Source organism: Corticium candelabrum, chromosome 13 (genome assembly GCF_963422355.1).
Source record: "Corticium candelabrum chromosome 13, ooCorCand1.1, whole genome shotgun sequence".
NCBI classification, from domain to species: Eukaryota; Metazoa; Porifera; class Homoscleromorpha; order Homosclerophorida; family Plakinidae; genus Corticium; species Corticium candelabrum.
In genome coordinates, this window is record NC_085097.1 from 1650001 (window position 1) to 1669568 (window position 19568).

Consider the following 19568-nt stretch of genomic DNA (forward strand, 5'->3'; position numbering starts at 1 on the left):
GCTCAAGTTGTACTTTTGCACATGGTTCTCTGTAAGAATTCTAATTTTCTCTTGAATTTCCTACATTATGTCAAATTCCACATTTACTTCCAAAATCTACAATATGTGTCTAAAACAAACCTTGTTTGTGAAGACCAAACCAGATGATTTGGGCAAGGCTGCTAAATAAACTGCTGTTCCCGTCTAACACAGAAAAGCACTACAAACAATTATACACAACATCTGAAATGCTTCCTGACCGCAACAGCTACCAGCATATTCTCCCCAACCGACACTTGAATACGAAGCCCAAACACAGCATTCATTTGACGAACCTGAACATACTTTCATGTAATATTTTCAAGCAGTAGATTCTGCTATAAATGTTGTAATAGTCAGAATAATAACTGACGTTTGTGTCAGTCATGCACTTGCAAAGACAAGAAAGCTACCAACATACCAATGTAGATTATAAAAAGACAAGGAATCTCTCAATGCATTATATTACTACATAAGAGAGATTCATTCTCAGACATTTACCTTTCTTATCAGATGATGCATCTCTTTCATAAATGTATACAACAATTATATTAGAACAATGCTCCTATTATATGTGACAGTAACAAAAGAGTCAATTCGATACAACTATGTATGTTAGTAATGTCAATGCAAACAACTGTACATGTGCCATAGATCAAAAGAATAATACAAAAATAATATAAATTTAACAAGGTAATTAAGCAAAGTCTATATACCTTTAGCTTGTTCAGAAGCTGCCGACTGAGATCATGTTCTAAGAATGGAAGAGCCTAGCAACAGTCCAAAATACCTGTTTCACTAAGCAAAACAGATCATAATCACTGCACCGTCTACTCACATCACTGACTGCTACAGCATTGCTCTCTCCTTTGTCTTTCTTCTTTGCCCGACACACTCTAAAAAATCACAGTTGTATCTTTTCATAATACCATCTTGCTAATACACTGAAACCCAGTAAGACATAGACAAACCAAGGCAAAAAAGAACTGCACAAACAAGTATAAAATATGTACGTATTATCGTGTAGATGAATTAGTACAAAAGAAACCGACAAACAGACAGACAAACAAGCTGACAGACAAAAATGCAGAAAGATTAATGGACACACAAACAGCCAAACAGAAACCATATGCAGCAAGCAAATAAATGTAGTAAAGGAGACAAATCAACAGGTACAGTACACACACGTGCGCGCGCGCGTGCACACACACACACACACACACACACACACACACACACACCTGGAAGTAGGCCATCGTGATGATGATGCCTTCCGTCTTGTGGCCAGAAGACAACCTGGACTAATGACTCAGTGTTCCTCTATTATATCGAATTGCATCACACTTGTGATATGCTGTGTCTTGAGGTCTTCTGAAGGATCAAGCACAAGTGTTGCAGCCGTAAAAAAGATATTTTTTGCTCAGCTGACTGGCCCATTAAACGTCACATTGTTAAAAGGTTTAATATTGCAGGCATTACTCTATAAGGAGCGATCTCTGGCTATCTTTTACACACACACACACACACACACACACACACACACACACACACACACACACACACACACACACACACACACACACACACACACACACACACACACACACACACACACACACACACACACACACACACACACACACACACACACACACACACACACACACACACACACACACACACACACACACACACACACACACACACACACACACACACACACACACACACACACACACACACACACACACACACACACACACACACACACACACACACACACACACACACACACACACACACACACACACACACACACACACACACACACACACACACACACACACACACACACACACACACACACACACACACACACACACACACACACACACACACACACACACACACACACACACACACACACACACACACACACACACACACACACACACACACACACACACACACACACACACACACACACACACACACACACACACACACACACACACACACACACACACACACACACACACACACACACACACACACACACACACACACACACACACACACACACACACACACACACACACACACACACACACACAAGAACGACCCCAGCCATGACTGGGTTCCTGTGCTCTATACAAGAGCTATGGGCCGTGCTAAGCAATCTCCTGTAGCCTGTGTAGATTCTCGCAGAAGTACCGAATGCAACACCAACTGTGGTGTACTACAGTAGGTACCTAAACTCACTCCCAGACGCCAGTGGCTGATAGACTTTGTTGTAGTCTGGAGCCTTTCCTCCCCATATCAATGACCAGATCCTCATTTATACTCCTGAGTCAAGACAGGCAGCTTTGTGTGAGTTCTTGCCCAAGGAAATTATGCCATAGCTCATCATCACTGTGACTTGAACTTGCAACCATGATGGGTCCCAGATGGACACTATAAAATGACTCTCCAACCGACTGAGCAATAGTAACCACACACACACACACATGCGTGCGCGTGCGTGCACACACACACACACACACACACACACACACACACATGCACGCACACACACATGCACACACACACACACACACAAACACACACACGCACAAACACACACACACACACACACACACACACACACACACACACACACACACACACAGCATGTGAGAGGTGCAAAGTAAATAGAGAATTCATTAAATCCAACACTATAGACATTACTAGTAAAAACGTAACCAAAGAAAAATTCTTACTAAAAGTCTGGCAATAGCATAAGACACAGCTTACCTTGCCTGAATTAGACATCCATTCCCTGTCACTGTGGCTCCCAGAGGTAATTCTGTTGTAGAAAGAAGCACATCTGGAACATATCTCCGTCTACTCACATAAAACAAAAATTATTAGTCATTTCAGTTATTGTTTACACATATATTTTCAGCATGTGTTTTAATTGTTAGCACCAATAGACTCTTAACAATTGAACTGTGTACATGTAAGTTTGATACGTAGCATGAACGGTTGGTTCTTTATGTATATTTTCAGATGATTGCATGCGCTGCATATGTACGAGCAGTAAAGTGCACAATATCGTTTGTATGCCACTGATTTCTCCAAATATGGCTACGTGCCTAGGTACATCGTAATAATAATATATTTCTTACACACCAGATTCTGGTACAGTTCCCATGGAGGGCAGTCGTCACATAAACAAACAAACAAACAAATACATAAATAAGCTAACAAGCAACACACTACATTACAGATTTACATGACTTCAGTGTCTTGTAACTGACAGCAAACAAGTTATTTGTACATACAATCAGAACTTAACCGAGAGAATAATTACAAGTTCGTTTCTGGCATGAATCAATCTATGCATAAATAACATCTGTAGTCTTCTTATTCTTTGTGAAGCTTCTTCAAAACAATCCAATCTATCATGTATGGACTGTCTCTGCCACCTGCCTAGACTGTGCCTAACTCCTTTTCTGAAGGCTAAATTTAATTTTCAAACGGTGCAAGTGCTATCTAGATCTCAAAGATGACTTTCATATGTTAATATGGGCAATAATTGAACATCGACGATTCTCATCCAGACCTCATCTGACACAACTTCACCTCCAAAACATGACACAACAGAATTGACAGCAGCAAAGCACTTCTTGATTCTACTCTCCACAGAAGCAGAGTCATTACGTAACTTGGCTCGAACTAAGTCAATCCAGACTTCAAGGATAGCTTATGGGTCATTCAGCATTAGTTGAGGGTCAGTATCAGCCACAAATCTTGACTTAACAAACGTTATCACAGCACTCTTCTTCGCATTGAAAAGTAAACACTGGTTGTCAGAGTAGGTCTTACAAATGTTGATCAATCTTTGCAAATGTATCACAGTTGGAGATGAACAACAAAATGTCATCTACATAAGCTAAACATGCCACATATGCATTAGTCACTTTAGCACCACATCCAGAGGTACACAATTCTTTCAAAAGGTCATCTATATAAAAGTTGAATAAACACGGCGACAGCACGCTCCCCTGACAAATGCCATCAGCGACTCCAAACGCTTCTGATGTAAGGCTTTTCCATAGAATCTACATGGTCTGGAACGAGTACCACGTTTGTAACAGTTTCACAACTCAGGGTTCAAAAAATGTGTTTGAAACTGGTCGCCAGTTTGGCCACCTAGAGGTACGGTTGGTCGCCAAACTTTCACTAGTTTCTAAGAGATTCCAGAAGTAAACAAGTCATTAATATCACTGTTGAGACCCTTTCCCAGATTATCATGTTTGACATTAAATTAAGGCCTAACTAGAAATATGCAGTAACGTTGGATGAACATTGGCTAGTAAACACCTCAATCTACAGTGTGGTACTTGGGGTTCTTTTTATGTAATAGTATAAGTATTTTATTCGTATTTTATAGAAACTTTCCACTAATTGTATAGCTACAATCAAACAAAATGTGGTTGTGTGGTTTTGTAATGTTAATTAATGTGATTATGTGGTTTGTCATCACATCCACATCCTGGCTATCCATCAATAAGAGATGAGCATTCTTTGAGCACTTTTTAATTAAATTCTCTATATGACTCAGTGCCACTACTGATTTGCTGAGCACATGACATCCGGTAACTCTCGAGGGAAACCCCACACCCCACGTGGTTTCCTGTGGTAGCTGTGTTAATCTCTGAAATGCCGTGGCTTCATTCAACACCTAGATTTCACTTGCAGAAACTTTTGTCTGAACAACCTTTCTTAGTAGCACTAAGAGACGTATGAGCGTCTGGACGTACACCTTGGTCTAGTTCTTTTGATAGAAAGACACTCAGGCAACTTGCAGGGGAAAAGCTGTTTGTTTTGCCACTTTCTACGCCCACCGTTTGCAAACATCTGCATAATAGTGTTTATTTGTCTCAATTCAAGATGGTCAGATTCTTTGAACAGCATAGAAAAGGATCTAAATAGGCAGTTGCCGTCACCTTCAACTACGATTGGCTGCGAATTTCATGTTTCATTCGGAAGAAGCTGCTGCGCAACGGCGTCTCGTCGATGATAGAGCTGTTGACTTGGATTTGTTGGTGTAGCCTATAAAGGATAGGAGTGACCACAATTGTTTGAAAAATTATACGCGCCTGCAGGTCTCTAGTTGGATTTGTCTGGAGCTGATGGCACAGGCCAATCAGATAGGTACAGGCAGTAGAGTCCGTAAAAATGATGGTGTACCAGAGAATAGCAATGACTCGCACTAGATTGCTAGGTGATACGTTGTTACACGATATGTACGAAGGTGCTAAGTAGACGGCATACGTCGCAGGCTGCCACTAAATGGTACACGTAGAAAGCGGAACGCAAAACATCTGCTGAGCAGGTGGTTCGCATCCAAGAGGCTCTGCCACGAAAGACTAGCTAGAAACTACCAATATTTCTAGTTGCCAAATTGGCGACCACACTGTTCGTTTAGTCGTCAGCCATCTAGAAGTGGTCGCCATATGCGACTTGGCGACCGGATTTTTCGAACCCTGACAACTACTACTGGAACTCCCAATTCTAGTAACTTGCGAAACAACTTATAATCCCGCACTCTATCATACAACTTATCTATAGGTCCAAGGCGCATGCATGCATCTCCTTGTTGATTACTGTACCCACAATGAAGACACAAATGTGCTTGAACGTGTCAATTGTAGTTTAGTTTGTTGTTTCGTTATTGCCTGTTTGTCCATCAATCAGTTAAAATGCTCAAATCTATAAACTACCTTAATCTATTATCTTAAGTTATTATCAATAAAAAAACTACCATCTATACCAACAGAAATTTAAAGTACATCCTAATAACATTGCAGCTCAAATACTTTACAAATGGCTGGTATTCCCATATTGGTCTATCATTAGAAATAACATAAAGCACATAGAGCACATAAAGCCACAGACCTGTCTAGTGGTGACTTCCATAAAGTTGTAGGAAAAGGCAAATTAGTAGGAGAGTACGGTATTTCAAATGGATTGATCAGCCCAAAATCATCAGCATTAATTCCTCTGTATAACAATAGATATGAAAACTAAGTAACATGTTTAACAATAATTAGAGTGTACAAATGCAAGTACATTTCACTATCTTTCTCCTGTGCTCGACCATCTGAGTCTTTCTCTCGTCTCTCTCCAGATAAATTAAGCGCAGTGTCTGTTACTCGAACCCCTTTATTAGTAGCAGTAAAAGTGTCACCAATAACATTACAACAAAGTATTTACATAGCAGTAAACACATGCCAAAGAAATGAAGCGCATCATACAGAATTCTCATGAGAAGCAACAGCTACACAGTAATATGACATACAATAATATAAACATATGCAGTTGATTAAGGACTAACTAACAACATAGGACAAAGGTACATAAATTCAACCAAACGTTTCTCAATCAGCTACAATCAATTTGCAACTAGGTATAAACTACAATACGTATCCAAATGATATCACAGCCCAATTAATTAAACATGCCTCATCAAACATGTCTAAAACCAACATCTATAAGACAACTGACAATTAAACCAGTGTACAATAACAAGACTAAACAACAAAACCATATAACTGAAAAGTAGTCACTCCAAAATTGCCCGACACAACAACTGTACACAAAAGGTATATTGTTGTCTACCACATTGTCTTTGATCAGATAATTATCCTAATAAACGTTAGCAACTAAACTAAACAGATGAGCAGGTGTAGTCCCATTACTTGCTACTGCTAATAACATGCTGTAGTATTCTAGTTCAAAAGAACATAAAGCCACTAACCTGTCAGTAGAGGAAGACCTGGTATATTTAGATTTGCAGCTGTTCCAATAGCAGATAGCAAACAAAGCTCATCACTATATAACACATTGACAAACACGATAGCTGCATGAATACAAATGACCAGCGCATAACCCAAAAACTAAATAAATATTATCATTAGCTTTACCATCTACCAATATATTGTGTACTGGCTTAAATTGGAACAAATTAACATATTTACTAAGAAAAATTGAAAAACTTGATAAAATCTATAGCCTTGGACAGTTTCATTCTAACTATGTAAGAAAGTACCCTGCAACAGCACTCATAATGTTAGATCTAATTTATGTATCAGTCGAAATGGTGATGATGTCACTACACTTGTAGAAACAAGCTATTAAATTATGGCTAATGATAAACAACTAGCTCCACTACCTGTTATCTTCAACTTATATAGTTTTCTCATCAAAATAACTAAAACTAAAAAAAGGTAATCCCAAATAACTTCTGCAACGTTCTATACTTTTTGTAGTTTGAATAGAAGCAATTAATGACTAATTAACAAAAACAAGGCAGTTTCAAAAATGCATGAAATTTAAAAACTGTACAAAAACACCAGTCCTGTAAACTAAATTAATATGATGTTGAAAAGATGACATCTGACCATATGACATAAGTGAAAGCGCAACTGCAAGATTTTATCAAATTCTCCTAATTTGCTTTGACAAAAAGCCGTGAACACTGCAAAGTCCAGACACGTGCTCTAGATCTCATGAATTTGATAGGTATTAGCACTATATGTCATACTATTGCAAAAGTAGTTACAGAGTGATTAGAATGAACGTACATTTATTGTAACATAATTTTCTTTTCTTTTTTCTTTTTTATAAAACTATCTATCTATCTGGATTTCTAGACTAAATACTAAACAGAAAATCTTTCTCTTCAATGTATTTCTCATTAGAATTCAATACTAAACAAATTTCAGTCCTGTTAGATTACTTTGCATAAACAAGAGCACCTATTTCTGTTTGCATAAATGTGTCCTGGCTTAGTAAGTCACAAGAGATTGAGATACTCACAACAATAATCATCAAACACAGCAGCCATACAACTAAAGCCAATGATATATACTTTAAGTGCACTATTTGGTACTTTACAAATAATTGCATGTAGTAATTAATCCATACATCAATACATCAATGAAACAGCTGATATCAATAAAACAAATGCTGTCAGAATAGTAGACTCACATAATAAGTTGCCAAAAGCAACCAATTAATCAATGCAATGACTTCAGTCAGTTGTTATTTAATTGGTTGATTGTTTGAGTACACAGTCCTTAAACATCAGCATTCCTGCCTTCGATATATGAAAAATCAAAATTGCAATCCCACTGACATAGCCCGCATATGAAGCCTCGTCCCCAGACTCTCGTGCTAGTCTTGTCCGGTACCAGTATGACAATTTGCTTGAGGAACGCATATGCATGGATGTACTTTGCAAAGATAATATGAGCATGATAGACTCTCAAGAGACATAAATTAATGTGTCAGCCATTGTAATAGTATTCCAAGCTTCCGTCTGTTGTCTACTTTGATAATCTAGTTGAGGCTTCTCCAATGATTTTGCAGTCTCCAAACACAATTGCAGACACACACAGCACAGACACAAAAAACATAAACAAACCAAAACACACACTACCACCACCAAACCACACCACACCATACCACAGAAATCCTTACAGGCAATCAAGTATGCACTAAACGAAGTTTAAAAGACTATTCGTAGAATACGTAGTTCCATGTAGCTCTCTATATATGACCAGACAACTAACAACTAGTGTGACTAGCAGCACTATTGATTGTCAGTTCCATAAGAGCAGCAGCAGCCTCATTTGTTGTTTGTTCTGATTCAAGAGTTTCTACCAACTTTTCATCCCGCTCTGCCTCGCCACTCACTTGAATACATGAAACAACAGAAGTCAAGGCACCAGCATCAAGATCACTGTCAGCAATGCCTTGGTTTGCTGAGGAACTTAGTTGAGCATCACTCCACAGAGTAACTAAATCATGTTCCCCAGCATTCACTCCAGCTATCTCAAGTTCAGAAACATGCATACCATCAGTGGATGCAGGTATGGGATGGGATGCTTCAGTTCCAGAATGAACACTTGGGTTGGCTGACATAATATCACAACTAGGATAAGATCCAACCAGGCTGAAAGAATTCATGGGTGACGACAGTGATGATCCACTTTTGAATGAGCTTGGTGTGTAGACATATGAAGAAAGCCACGGGCGTTCATTCAATTCAGCAGTAGCTCGTGCTCTCTCTCTAGTGACAGTGTGCGTGTGGTTTTCCAAAACGTGGTAGGCAGTACCAACCATGCAACTGCACGCATCAAAAACGTTCTTGATGGTAAGCAATGGATAGGTTGGAAATATGTAGAGCAAATAGGCCAGCTGCCTGTTGTATACAACATTTTGTTGGTCACCAGACAAAGCCATCTGAATCATCCTTTGCGCAGTATCACTGGTGCCTAATAATAAAAGTGACAAATATAAGCTTAGAAAACGGCCAAATTAATGCCAAATCAGCAAACATATCACAAATTTAAGTCAACGTTGAGTAGAGAGACTTAAAAAATGTGGAGTTGTTAGTAATTAATGTTTTAGGCAGAAAAATTAACGTCAGCTGATAAGAGAAAACGCGGCACATTCAAATCTTACAGCCGTTGCGTCAGTACATGTACTAAATATTTGGTACGTATTATAGACACTAGTACTTATAGACACTAGTACTGGACCAAAAATACAGGCTACGCGGAGTTGAATCGAAGATTGCGTATCATATAAATTGTAATTAATTTGATCGCGAAAATTAAGAACATTAATTTATAACCACAATATCGCGTAATACTAGCATTTTCCTCACCATTTCCGATCACTTTGGCTTTTTCGTCAGTATTTCCTGCACCATTTGTTGAGTCAAGTGACAAACCGTTATAGCTCCTGCTGAAAGGAGGCGCAACGCCATCTCCAACCAGTGACTGCTGCATGCGTCTGAGACTTATCTGAGCGGCCATGACCCGTCGTCGTTCAAAAACCAGAACGCAATTAGGACACGCGCAGCGTTGAAAAGGACACTGACGTTTGTGACCCTTGATCGGTTCGAGGCGTCCGTGAGCTCTGCATGCCGTGCAGAAGCGTGCTTTCCTTTGAGAATGAGAGAGATCTCGTCCGGACATTCCGTTAGCGAAACGACACAAAGACGCAATGTGATGTAGCTGCTTGGTTGAGAGAATGTAGATAATAGTGAGAGAATTTGGCAGTTATTGCCATGACGATGGAGCGCTAAGTCATTGAGGCATGCACTGTACACGGGGTTTGGCGGGGTCAGCTGTGAGGATGTCCGCAAATCAGCTGAAGTGATGAGATATAAAAATAACTTGCCAAAAGCAGCTTCGCATTCTTTACCGCAAAGAAATTGCTATGAAGTTAAGGATATGCAAAACTGTAGCTAGACGATTTACTGTAAATTTGTTGAAATTTGCAACAAGTTATAAAACTGACCAATTAAAATTGACAATTTCATTTTGTTACCAAATTTCAATTTGTTACGTGTCAGTGTAGATCTACAGACAAAACCAGCACAACAGTTGAGCTAATTTTAATGTCTATTTTGTAATCATTAGACTGCATCTATATGTATACTATAGCTATATTAGACAAGACAACATTTCCAGATGCCATCTTTGACAATACGGGGTAGTGAGTATCATCTTTGACAATTGTGATTATCGGCAAGTACTACTGTATATGCAGCTATAATCGGCAAATATTACTCTTTGTTTGCGTGGATCGAGCTTCAGTTGATTGATGAGATTATGACATGTGTAGTCTATAACAAGAACTCAGGTCTATGCTGCATGATTGTGTTCAGCAGCAAAGGCAATTGTTACTGCTGTTAGCTCTCTTAATCTATATCTTGGTATGCTTTAGTTTGGGATTTGAGCTAAATATAAGGAAAATAATTATTGATTCTTCAAATGCACTGTGACTTAACACAAACTTCAAACCTACAGAAACTTAGCATATGCACAGTGCTACATCTAGGATGTGATCAAATAACAAGATTTACATTAAGCTGCAAGAAATGGCAAGGCTAGATAGAGTCATGGACACCTATCGAGGTACAATGTCGTGAAGTAATGATATGGACCAAATGCAACTAGAACCATTTGTGAACAGATTAAATCACTGTCTCTCTACGCATTCAATAACGGTCAGTCTGCATCCAATTTAGCCTTTGTTCCATATCAAGAGCACGAAGATCAATAACAGAGTATCAGGGCTGACAGAATTAATAATACTGTCAATACTAATACATTGACTATAACTACATACTAAAATAAAACACAAACACTTCAGCTGCATATATAAACAAAAATACACTAATTTGCTACACGAGTTTCTGAGAACCAACTAAACGTGCCGAGCTAGAGCAAAAAGAAATCAAATATACCACACTCTTAATTATTTCAAAATATTCCTCTGGAGTTGTACCTATCCTCATCTATGTAATACATTACACTAGCCTGTAAGATATTGTGTTGCACCAATTTTACTGTCCTGCATCTATTTCATTATATGAGTATGTACAACATATGCATTTATATGTATTTTTTATATTATACTTCATTTCACTACAGGTTACCTACTATATTGCTTCTCAATATTCAATCTCGTGTACATCATAATTTAATTAATTAGATACTGTATAAGATGAAACTTTAGCGGCAATCTATTTTGGCGGTTGCTAAGAATTGACGGAAAAAACATACTATCGGATTGTATTTATTTGGCGGTTGAACATTGCTGTTTGATAACTAATATTCCCCAAACGGCCATTACTTAAGTGGTCGTGTCATGGAAGAGTTTGCAACTGGCAGCTGTGTTCATGGCCATAGCATTTTCCTAACTTACTGGTCTCCAACTAATGTACTGATGAAGAATTACTGTGTCACCGCCAAGAACATGACCAAGATGACTCCTGCTAAGCAGCTTCACTGATAGCTTCACCTGCATCATACTTGTGTGTGTCCTTCTTGCTAGGCAGGACGTAAGCACAACAGACAGTACGAAGAGGTGACCATCTCCTGATCACGGATCATTCGCGTGACAAACAGCCACCTCGCCATGTCTGATTCACGTGGGTGATGACGTCAACCTATTCTGTTGGCCAAATTAATGGCGGATTATATATTGGTGCTTGCTGAAAAATCCACCAATCCGCTAATCCGCCAAAATAAATTCCCTGCCAATATTTCATGTTATACGGTATTAAAACCATTTGTTTGCATACCATATACTTGTTGATTCTGAATATCCAACAACTGCATTGCATCCCATTGCCCGAGCATGTGATCGCATCTCATTTCTTATCTCATTCCACCATGCATCTCTTGTCTCAGGTTCATCTGAAAACATCAATTCAACAGTGCATATCTGTTCAATCATATAGATGGATACTGTGTGTTACGTTGACATCAACTTAGTAAAAATGTATTTCTCTGTCTTGGAACGTGTGCTTAAGACAATTTACAATTCTGTAAAATTTACCTGTTGCTTTCAAAACATATAACATCCTGCCTCAGTCGGTCAGTCAAGACTGTCAGTTAGTTATAACTTTGCACCAGTCAGCCAATTTCTGTTCATGAATTGATCAGCCCAGTAGTATCAGTTATAGTACAGAAATAGCAAACGGCTATGTTTCATCCTTCAAATCAATGACAACTCAAAAAATAAAGCAGCCTTGCAATTGAATCTCTACTACCAATGTACATTTATATACACATATTCTCAAATTGACCTTATAATGTGGTGTGTGTGTGTGTGTGTGTGTGTGTGTGTGTGTGTGTGTGTGTGTGTGTGTGTGTGTGTGTGTGTGTGTGTGTGTGTGTGTGTGTATGTATATATGTATATATATATATATATATATATATATATATATGTACAAATTAATACCAGGATTGTTAATTCTGTCCAGAAGTTTCACTGAGTGTGCAGCCACCAATCCACCAATGTTAACGAGCATACCAGGTGGAAACAAACACAATGTGAAAAATGGATACTCCTGCCAAACAAGTGTGCTATGATTTGAGCATGAACAACATAAACAAAACATACTGATGCCATTGCATATTTTAATCCTAATGATGGCCTCAAAGGATGCTTGGGTAGACCACTTCCAGGAAGTCCATCTTAGATTTCAAACATACCAAAAACTTAGTTAATGCACTCACAGGATAGGTGCTACTGAGATCACACACACACACACACACACACACACACACACACACACACACACACACACACACACACACACACACACACACACACACACACACACACACACACACACACACACACACACACACACACACACACACACACACACACACACACACACACACACACACACACACACACACACACACACACACACACACACACACACACACACACACACACACACACACACACACACACACACACACACACACACACACACACACACACACACACACACACACACACACACACACACACACACACACACACACACACACACACACACACACACACACACACACACACACACACACACACACACACACACACACACACACACACACACACACACACACACACACACACACACACACACACACACACACACACACACACACACACACACACACACACACACACACACACACACACACACACACACACACACACACACACACACACACACACACACACACACACACACACACACACACACACACACACACACACACACACACACACACACACACACACACACACACACACACACACACACACACACACACACACACACACACACACACACACACACACACACACACACACACACACACACACACACACACACAACTTGTTAGTATAAGAAAGCCAAATGTAGATTTTGACCTTTCAATGCAGCTGTTGGACTGGTAGAATCACTGGACTCTACTGATGTTGTTGACTTAGTTCTGATGCGAAAAAAGCCTTTCCCAGCAGTTGATGACTTCATCAGAGATGGAATAATATTGAATGATGATGACTGGTCAATTCCACGAACAGGATATCTGGTAAACAATAAAAATTCAACAAATATTATGATCATACTAAACTTTTACAGACAATAAAGAAGCATAATGACTCCTACTTGTCTTATTTTACCTCATTCCACATTTCACAGCATATTAACCAATTAACAAGTATCTGTAGTTTATGTTATCAAATATAATTCCTGCTTGTAACAGTCATTGCGCATGCGCAACACACTTAGCTTTACTAAGAACAACTTTAAAGTAAATGTACCATTGGATAAAAATTTACTACATAGATATGCACTCGTGAAGACTGAGAACATCAACACAAATTACCATTTCTAGTAAGACATATAATAAACCTTAAAACAATCTATTTCACGTAAGTCTAATTCATTCACATTCTCCATTGCTTCAACACAACGTTGACATACTTTCTGTATCAAGCTAAATCTCTAGACTAGTAGTTGACAATTCAAAACCTGTACTTTAAATTACAGGTTATAATGCAATTATTAAAATTTGCAAAATGTATTAAAATTGTATCAACTACTAAACTTCTGAGGAAATAAATTCTATTTGCAACAAGTGAAACGCTTACAATCTTGCATTCTCTAATAACCATGAGGTAAAAGCACGACTGCGGTGAGAAATGTAATTCATGATCTATAGTTAGTATCACTGGTGCCTTCATACATACTTTAGTTCATCATTGCTAGTAACCATTTCAGTGGGTGTCAGTTGTGGAGTTGACTGCTCATGAAAAGCCCCAGACACTAGAGGAGGACTGTGTGATGAACGACCAAGATATGCAATCGTCCCAATAGCACGAACGACAATGCCAGATTCTCCTTCCAAGTCAAACCGTTGTCGATAGCTAAAGAACGCAAATAAACATTAACACATTTAGGTAAACTTCCTAAGACTTGTATTGTTGTCAAACGTAATAAGAACCTCTATCACTACAATTTTTGCAAAGACTCCAAGCAACCAAACTCTAAGTAAGCAGAATATTGCAGGATGATTTCTAGTTAGAGATAAAAAGATTCTGTACACTTAGCAATAACACCCAACTCACTTTCATGCTAACATTTCAGTCGGACATTCATATCTGCTTATTATTCGAATTACTAATTAAACTCTGACCCAACAACTGAATTTCCTCTTGCTTCTAGAACTTTAAGACCAATTTTTCTTCTCAGTTCACCAGACAGCCTAGAAAAAAGCAACTGACGTGCCTCATTCGATGATCTTGGTGTTCGAATTTTGTCAATCCACTATAAGAACAAACAAATGTCACAGTTCCTTCATCAGTAACAGTGAGATAGATAATTGCAAGTTAACATAGATAGCACACAGTTCAATATTTCTTAGGGAAACCCTGCACTATAAACCTCTGAGCACATAGATGAAAGCAGATGTGTATACACATGACTGCACACTTCTTAGGCTCACACCAACCAAGTGTTTGATGCTCAGATATTTTGACATGAATCCTGGATGACCGATAAAAAACAAAAACGACTGATCTTGTGACATTTGGAGTATGTCTAGTTTTCACTGCAAAAATGCATGTGAGATAACAAAATGGACCTTAAAACAGATAACTGCAATACTGTGCAGATTGTAGAAACAGTCACTAAACCACATGTAGTTAACACTTGCGGAGTCATTGATATGTAGTCGTAGGATATATAGGTTATGCAAAAAGCGTGAATATAGACAAGCCATGGATTTCTAGTGTTTTTTTGGTAATTTGAGGGTTAGAGTTAGGTTTAAAGTTAACACTAAGGTTAGGGTTGGGTATGCATGATTTGTATTGGTTATCCATGGCTTGTGACAATGGATTGTACCAGGTAATCCGTGGATTGTCCAAATCTACGCTCTGTGCACCACATATATATGTTATGCACAAAGTGTGGATATTGACAAACTGTGGACTTCTAGTTTTTCGGGTAAATTGGAGTAATTGGGAATCTATGGTTTATACAGGCAACCCTTAGACTGCGCCTGGCAATCCGATTATGGATTGTCCAAATCCGTGATTTGTGCTCAACTTGTATATTATTAAGTCATTTTATAGCAAGCATAATATCACTGTGCGTGCACATATAAATTCTACGCTTATTTTGGCCAAGCTCAAAACTGGACTGAGTCTGAGCATCAAGAAACTTATTTAACCTGACCTAAGTAAACACTACATTTACTTTCTTCATTTGCAAGACAAAAGACACTAAAGACTGTTAGTGGTTTCATGTTTGAGTCTTTATAGTTGATTGATATGTTGGCGTATACGTAGGTGTGCGTAGAAGTGTTAAAGTTAGTCATTTGTATATGTTGTACTGCCTCATAAAGGTACTACAGTAGACTCTCGCTGAGTCACATATCCGACTCCCATTTAGGCAAGCCATGGAAGATAGGGGTCAGATGTGTGAAAAGAAAAATGATCTAAGCGTCAGAGTTTCACCCGTACCTCAGAGATCCAGTCCTCTTTTATGAGTCCCGTTATGTACATGGTCTGAACTCTGAGACATGTACAATACAGTCTGAAACATGTACAATAAACTAGTGACAAAATGATTGCATGAAGACGTAATAAGTGCACTAAATGCAAACTAAAATCACCAAACTAATCCTAGTAGCCTCCGTATCTTTCGTCGCCATCACTGCAAGTTGTGACAGCGTTTGCACAAACAAGCTTGTGACGTGCATCATAGACATGTTGCAAAAAGGGTCGGATATGCGAGGGTTCAGATATGCAAAGATCTACTATATACAATGTATCCATGGTGCAATACAAATATATCATTAATTAATTAATTAATTCATTAATTCATTAATGAATTCATTCGTTTCAACTAACACTTTGCCATTACCTGATACTCTGGATCATCATTCACAACTAGCTCCTCCACAAATCCAAACAATGCATGGCAATGATAACATTCCGGAATACAAAAAGCTGTAACAAAACAAAACAAGAGAGATCACAAACCATCTCCTGCCCATGGCACAAAAAAAAGCAAACATGAGAAAAACTGGACACCACAAGAAGATTGCCTAAATCGATTTATATCTTGAATAAATTTCACTCGAATCTGAACATGAAGCTCTCCTCTAATTCCTGTAATATGAAACCAATGAACATCTGTCAATGATACTGCAAACACAAGTATCTCCACAAAAATAGATTAACAAGTTAATATCTACCTAGACTAACAAAAGTAAACTAAAATCTAATCACTGAAAGCTCTGTAAGTGTAATAATTGTTTTTTGCTCCATCTTACTCTTCCATTCCAGCAGATTTCGGAACACACAAGATTACCTACACGACCGAATCGGTTAGTAATTCTTGCTGTTGCTATTAAATTACAATGATATTCGATCACAAGCATATGTCTACCAAATGTGGCATTCAAAACATAAGTGTGTGGGTAAATTGTCTAATACAAAGTCATATCTTACAATCTTGTTTTGTTTAAAAAATTATTTGTAAAAAGTAGCTAAGTTTCTATTAGCCAAACATAAGTTTTGTAATAATTAAAGGAAATTCAGTCAAGACTAAAGATTATACATTGTGCAAAAAGGTGCTGATAAAATTTAGTTGTTATGTCAAACACAGATAAGAAGAAATCCAACCAACATCAATATCACTCATCAACCCTAGGCTGTTCTAGACTCGTGCCCAGTCCTCCTCACACTAGATTGCTAACCACGTGGGCTAGCTGTCAAGTGTGCATAGGTCCATGTGGTTTCACACGCTTGGTTGCTACACCATGTGCACTAACTGTCACGTGTGTATAAGTCAACGTGGTTTCACACTTATGGTTGGTCAAAGCGCGAAGGAGGACTGGTACCATATCTTGTCATGTGACAAACATGTTTGTAACGTGACCAAAATGGTGTGACATGATTGGTAGATACTAATGCTATTTGGCATAAGTTTCCATAGGAAGGCGTTTGTAATGCACAATCACATAATTACAAAGATTAAATACATAACAAGTATAGAGCCACTAAGCCATTACATGCCGATTACTTGTTAATGGCGTCCAGGTCCGTGAGAGTGTGACTAGAAAAGGACTTTCAAAAAGAGCAGTCTCATTGGTAACTAAATGTGTATTCGAGCACGCCTATATCATACCTGTCGAGCCACGCATGTACACGAAGGTAAAGCCTCTCTTTTTCAAAAGGCTGCGACGGGTTCTGATCTCTATCTGCCAGAGCACCGCAATCAGGCGTCCTTGTTAGTTATGTCCAACAGATTTTGTTGGACCAATTTCAAGCTAACATCAGTCACAACAAGGTTGTGAGACAAGCTTTCTTGGAAGCTCGCCACAGGATGGACCACGCCACCATAACATACGTTTACATTTTACGATGGCATTGCCTTCGCACCACGTCTCTGATGGAGTTATAGCACATTCTACTGATGCTTCAGACTTGCAAAATCACCCCTTGCCTTCTGCAAGTAAGATACACACTACATACAAGAGGTGTGGCTGTTCGGAGTGCGTGTTTTGCCTGTAGAAGTCACAAGCAGAAATTGACAAGATTCAAATCGATCAAGTAGAACTCCAGCAAAGCTCAAGAGATTATGCAAAGACGCCAATCAATTGGCAATTAGTAGAAACGACTCTGTCATCCAAGATGGAATGTTTGCGGGAGTCCAACTGATGTTTTCTTGGTCGAGGGCCTGTTTTGTGGCAAGATTTACGCCGTTTCTTTCCGTGGCAGGGCAAGATTATGCTGATGTCAGCCGAGACAAGTTGTTATGTTCTGGGCTAATCCACCACTTTTGTGTCATTTAGCAGAGTCTTTGCAGCCTATTAGAAATCTTAGCCGAGATCAGCGGGCTGAGCTAACTAACTTGATTAGACTCAAAAACTGTCATATGACGAGATATGGTACCAGTCCTCCTTCTCGCTTAAGCAAACCACACGTGTGAAACCACATGGACTTATACACACGTGACAGTTAGCGCACGCGGTGTAGCAATCTAGCGTGGAGGAGGACTGGGCACGAGTCTAAGGCTGTTCTAAAAGCATAAAATCAGATCGTAGTAGTTTACAGTCATCAACTGAATTGTTCAATGCCAGATTTCAAACTTCACTGTGTGACAATATAGCTCACCATGTAATGTATCGTAGATCGGATACCATCCTGATATTCCCTTGGGGGCTTCATCCAGCACAAGAGATGTTAGATCAATGTAAACCTATGAAGATAAGTACCAAAATGTTGAATTAATTAGTAACCAATTTTTAAAACTGAAACTGCAATAGATTCTGTTTGAAATACCTTCCCAATAGCATTGTGAGCACTGATTGTGTCATGGTCCAGTATCCTGTCCAATAATTTACAAACACATACATGCATTGTATTTTGAAAATTTGTCACACATGAAATCTAAATATTGTATATACACAACAATGCACTAATTGCAAAACAATCTATTTGTACAGTTCAGTAATTTCCATACTGGCAAATAGAGCACCGTTCTTCAATATCAAAATTTAAACCAATGCAAAGAAGGCAAAATAGTTAAGATAGACTGGTTCAAACACCGTAAGTAGTGATTTGGAATTCGTTAGATTGTTAATAGCACCCTTACCTGCTGA

At 38.7% G+C, this 19568-nt stretch overlaps 2 protein-coding genes across 4 annotated transcripts in view; both read right to left on the reverse strand.

Moving 5' to 3' along the window:
- The window catches only part of LOC134188920 (C2 domain-containing protein 5-like), a 29145-nt gene that overhangs the window by 7816 nt on the left and 1761 nt on the right, over window positions 1–19568 (reverse strand). For all 3 annotated transcript variants that reach the window (XM_062657131.1, XM_062657130.1, XM_062657132.1), the window contains exons 4-22: window positions 19249–19294; window positions 19081–19165; window positions 16975–17070; window positions 16823–16908; window positions 15093–15223; window positions 14647–14823; window positions 13825–13982; window positions 12994–13067; window positions 12832–12940; window positions 12170–12284; window positions 6824–6897; window positions 6136–6226; window positions 5962–6066; window positions 2812–2901; window positions 857–914; window positions 735–788; window positions 240–314; window positions 121–183; window positions 1–60 (exon numbers count right to left, since the gene is read on the reverse strand). The exon at window positions 1–60 is cut by the window's left edge and continues 9 nt beyond it. In XM_062657131.1, the coding sequence (XP_062513115.1) occupies window positions 1–60; window positions 121–183; window positions 240–314; window positions 735–788; window positions 857–914; window positions 2812–2901; window positions 5962–6066; window positions 6136–6226; window positions 6824–6897; window positions 12170–12284; window positions 12832–12940; window positions 12994–13067; window positions 13825–13982; window positions 14647–14823; window positions 15093–15223; window positions 16823–16908; window positions 16975–17070; window positions 19081–19165; window positions 19249–19294 (1747 nt within the window). The remainder of the gene's footprint in view (window positions 61–120; window positions 184–239; window positions 315–734; window positions 789–856; window positions 915–2811; window positions 2902–5961; window positions 6067–6135; window positions 6227–6823; window positions 6898–12169; window positions 12285–12831; window positions 12941–12993; window positions 13068–13824; window positions 13983–14646; window positions 14824–15092; window positions 15224–16822; window positions 16909–16974; window positions 17071–19080; window positions 19166–19248; window positions 19295–19568) is intronic.
- LOC134188923 (uncharacterized) lies at window positions 7380–10098 on the reverse strand. Its single transcript, XM_062657134.1, has 2 exons — window positions 9740–10098; window positions 7380–9344 (listed from the first exon to the last, which is right to left on the reverse strand). The coding sequence occupies exons 1-2, from the start codon at window positions 10050–10052 to the stop codon at window positions 8635–8637; spliced, it is 1023 nt and encodes a 340-aa protein (XP_062513118.1). The 5' UTR covers window positions 10053–10098; the 3' UTR covers window positions 7380–8634.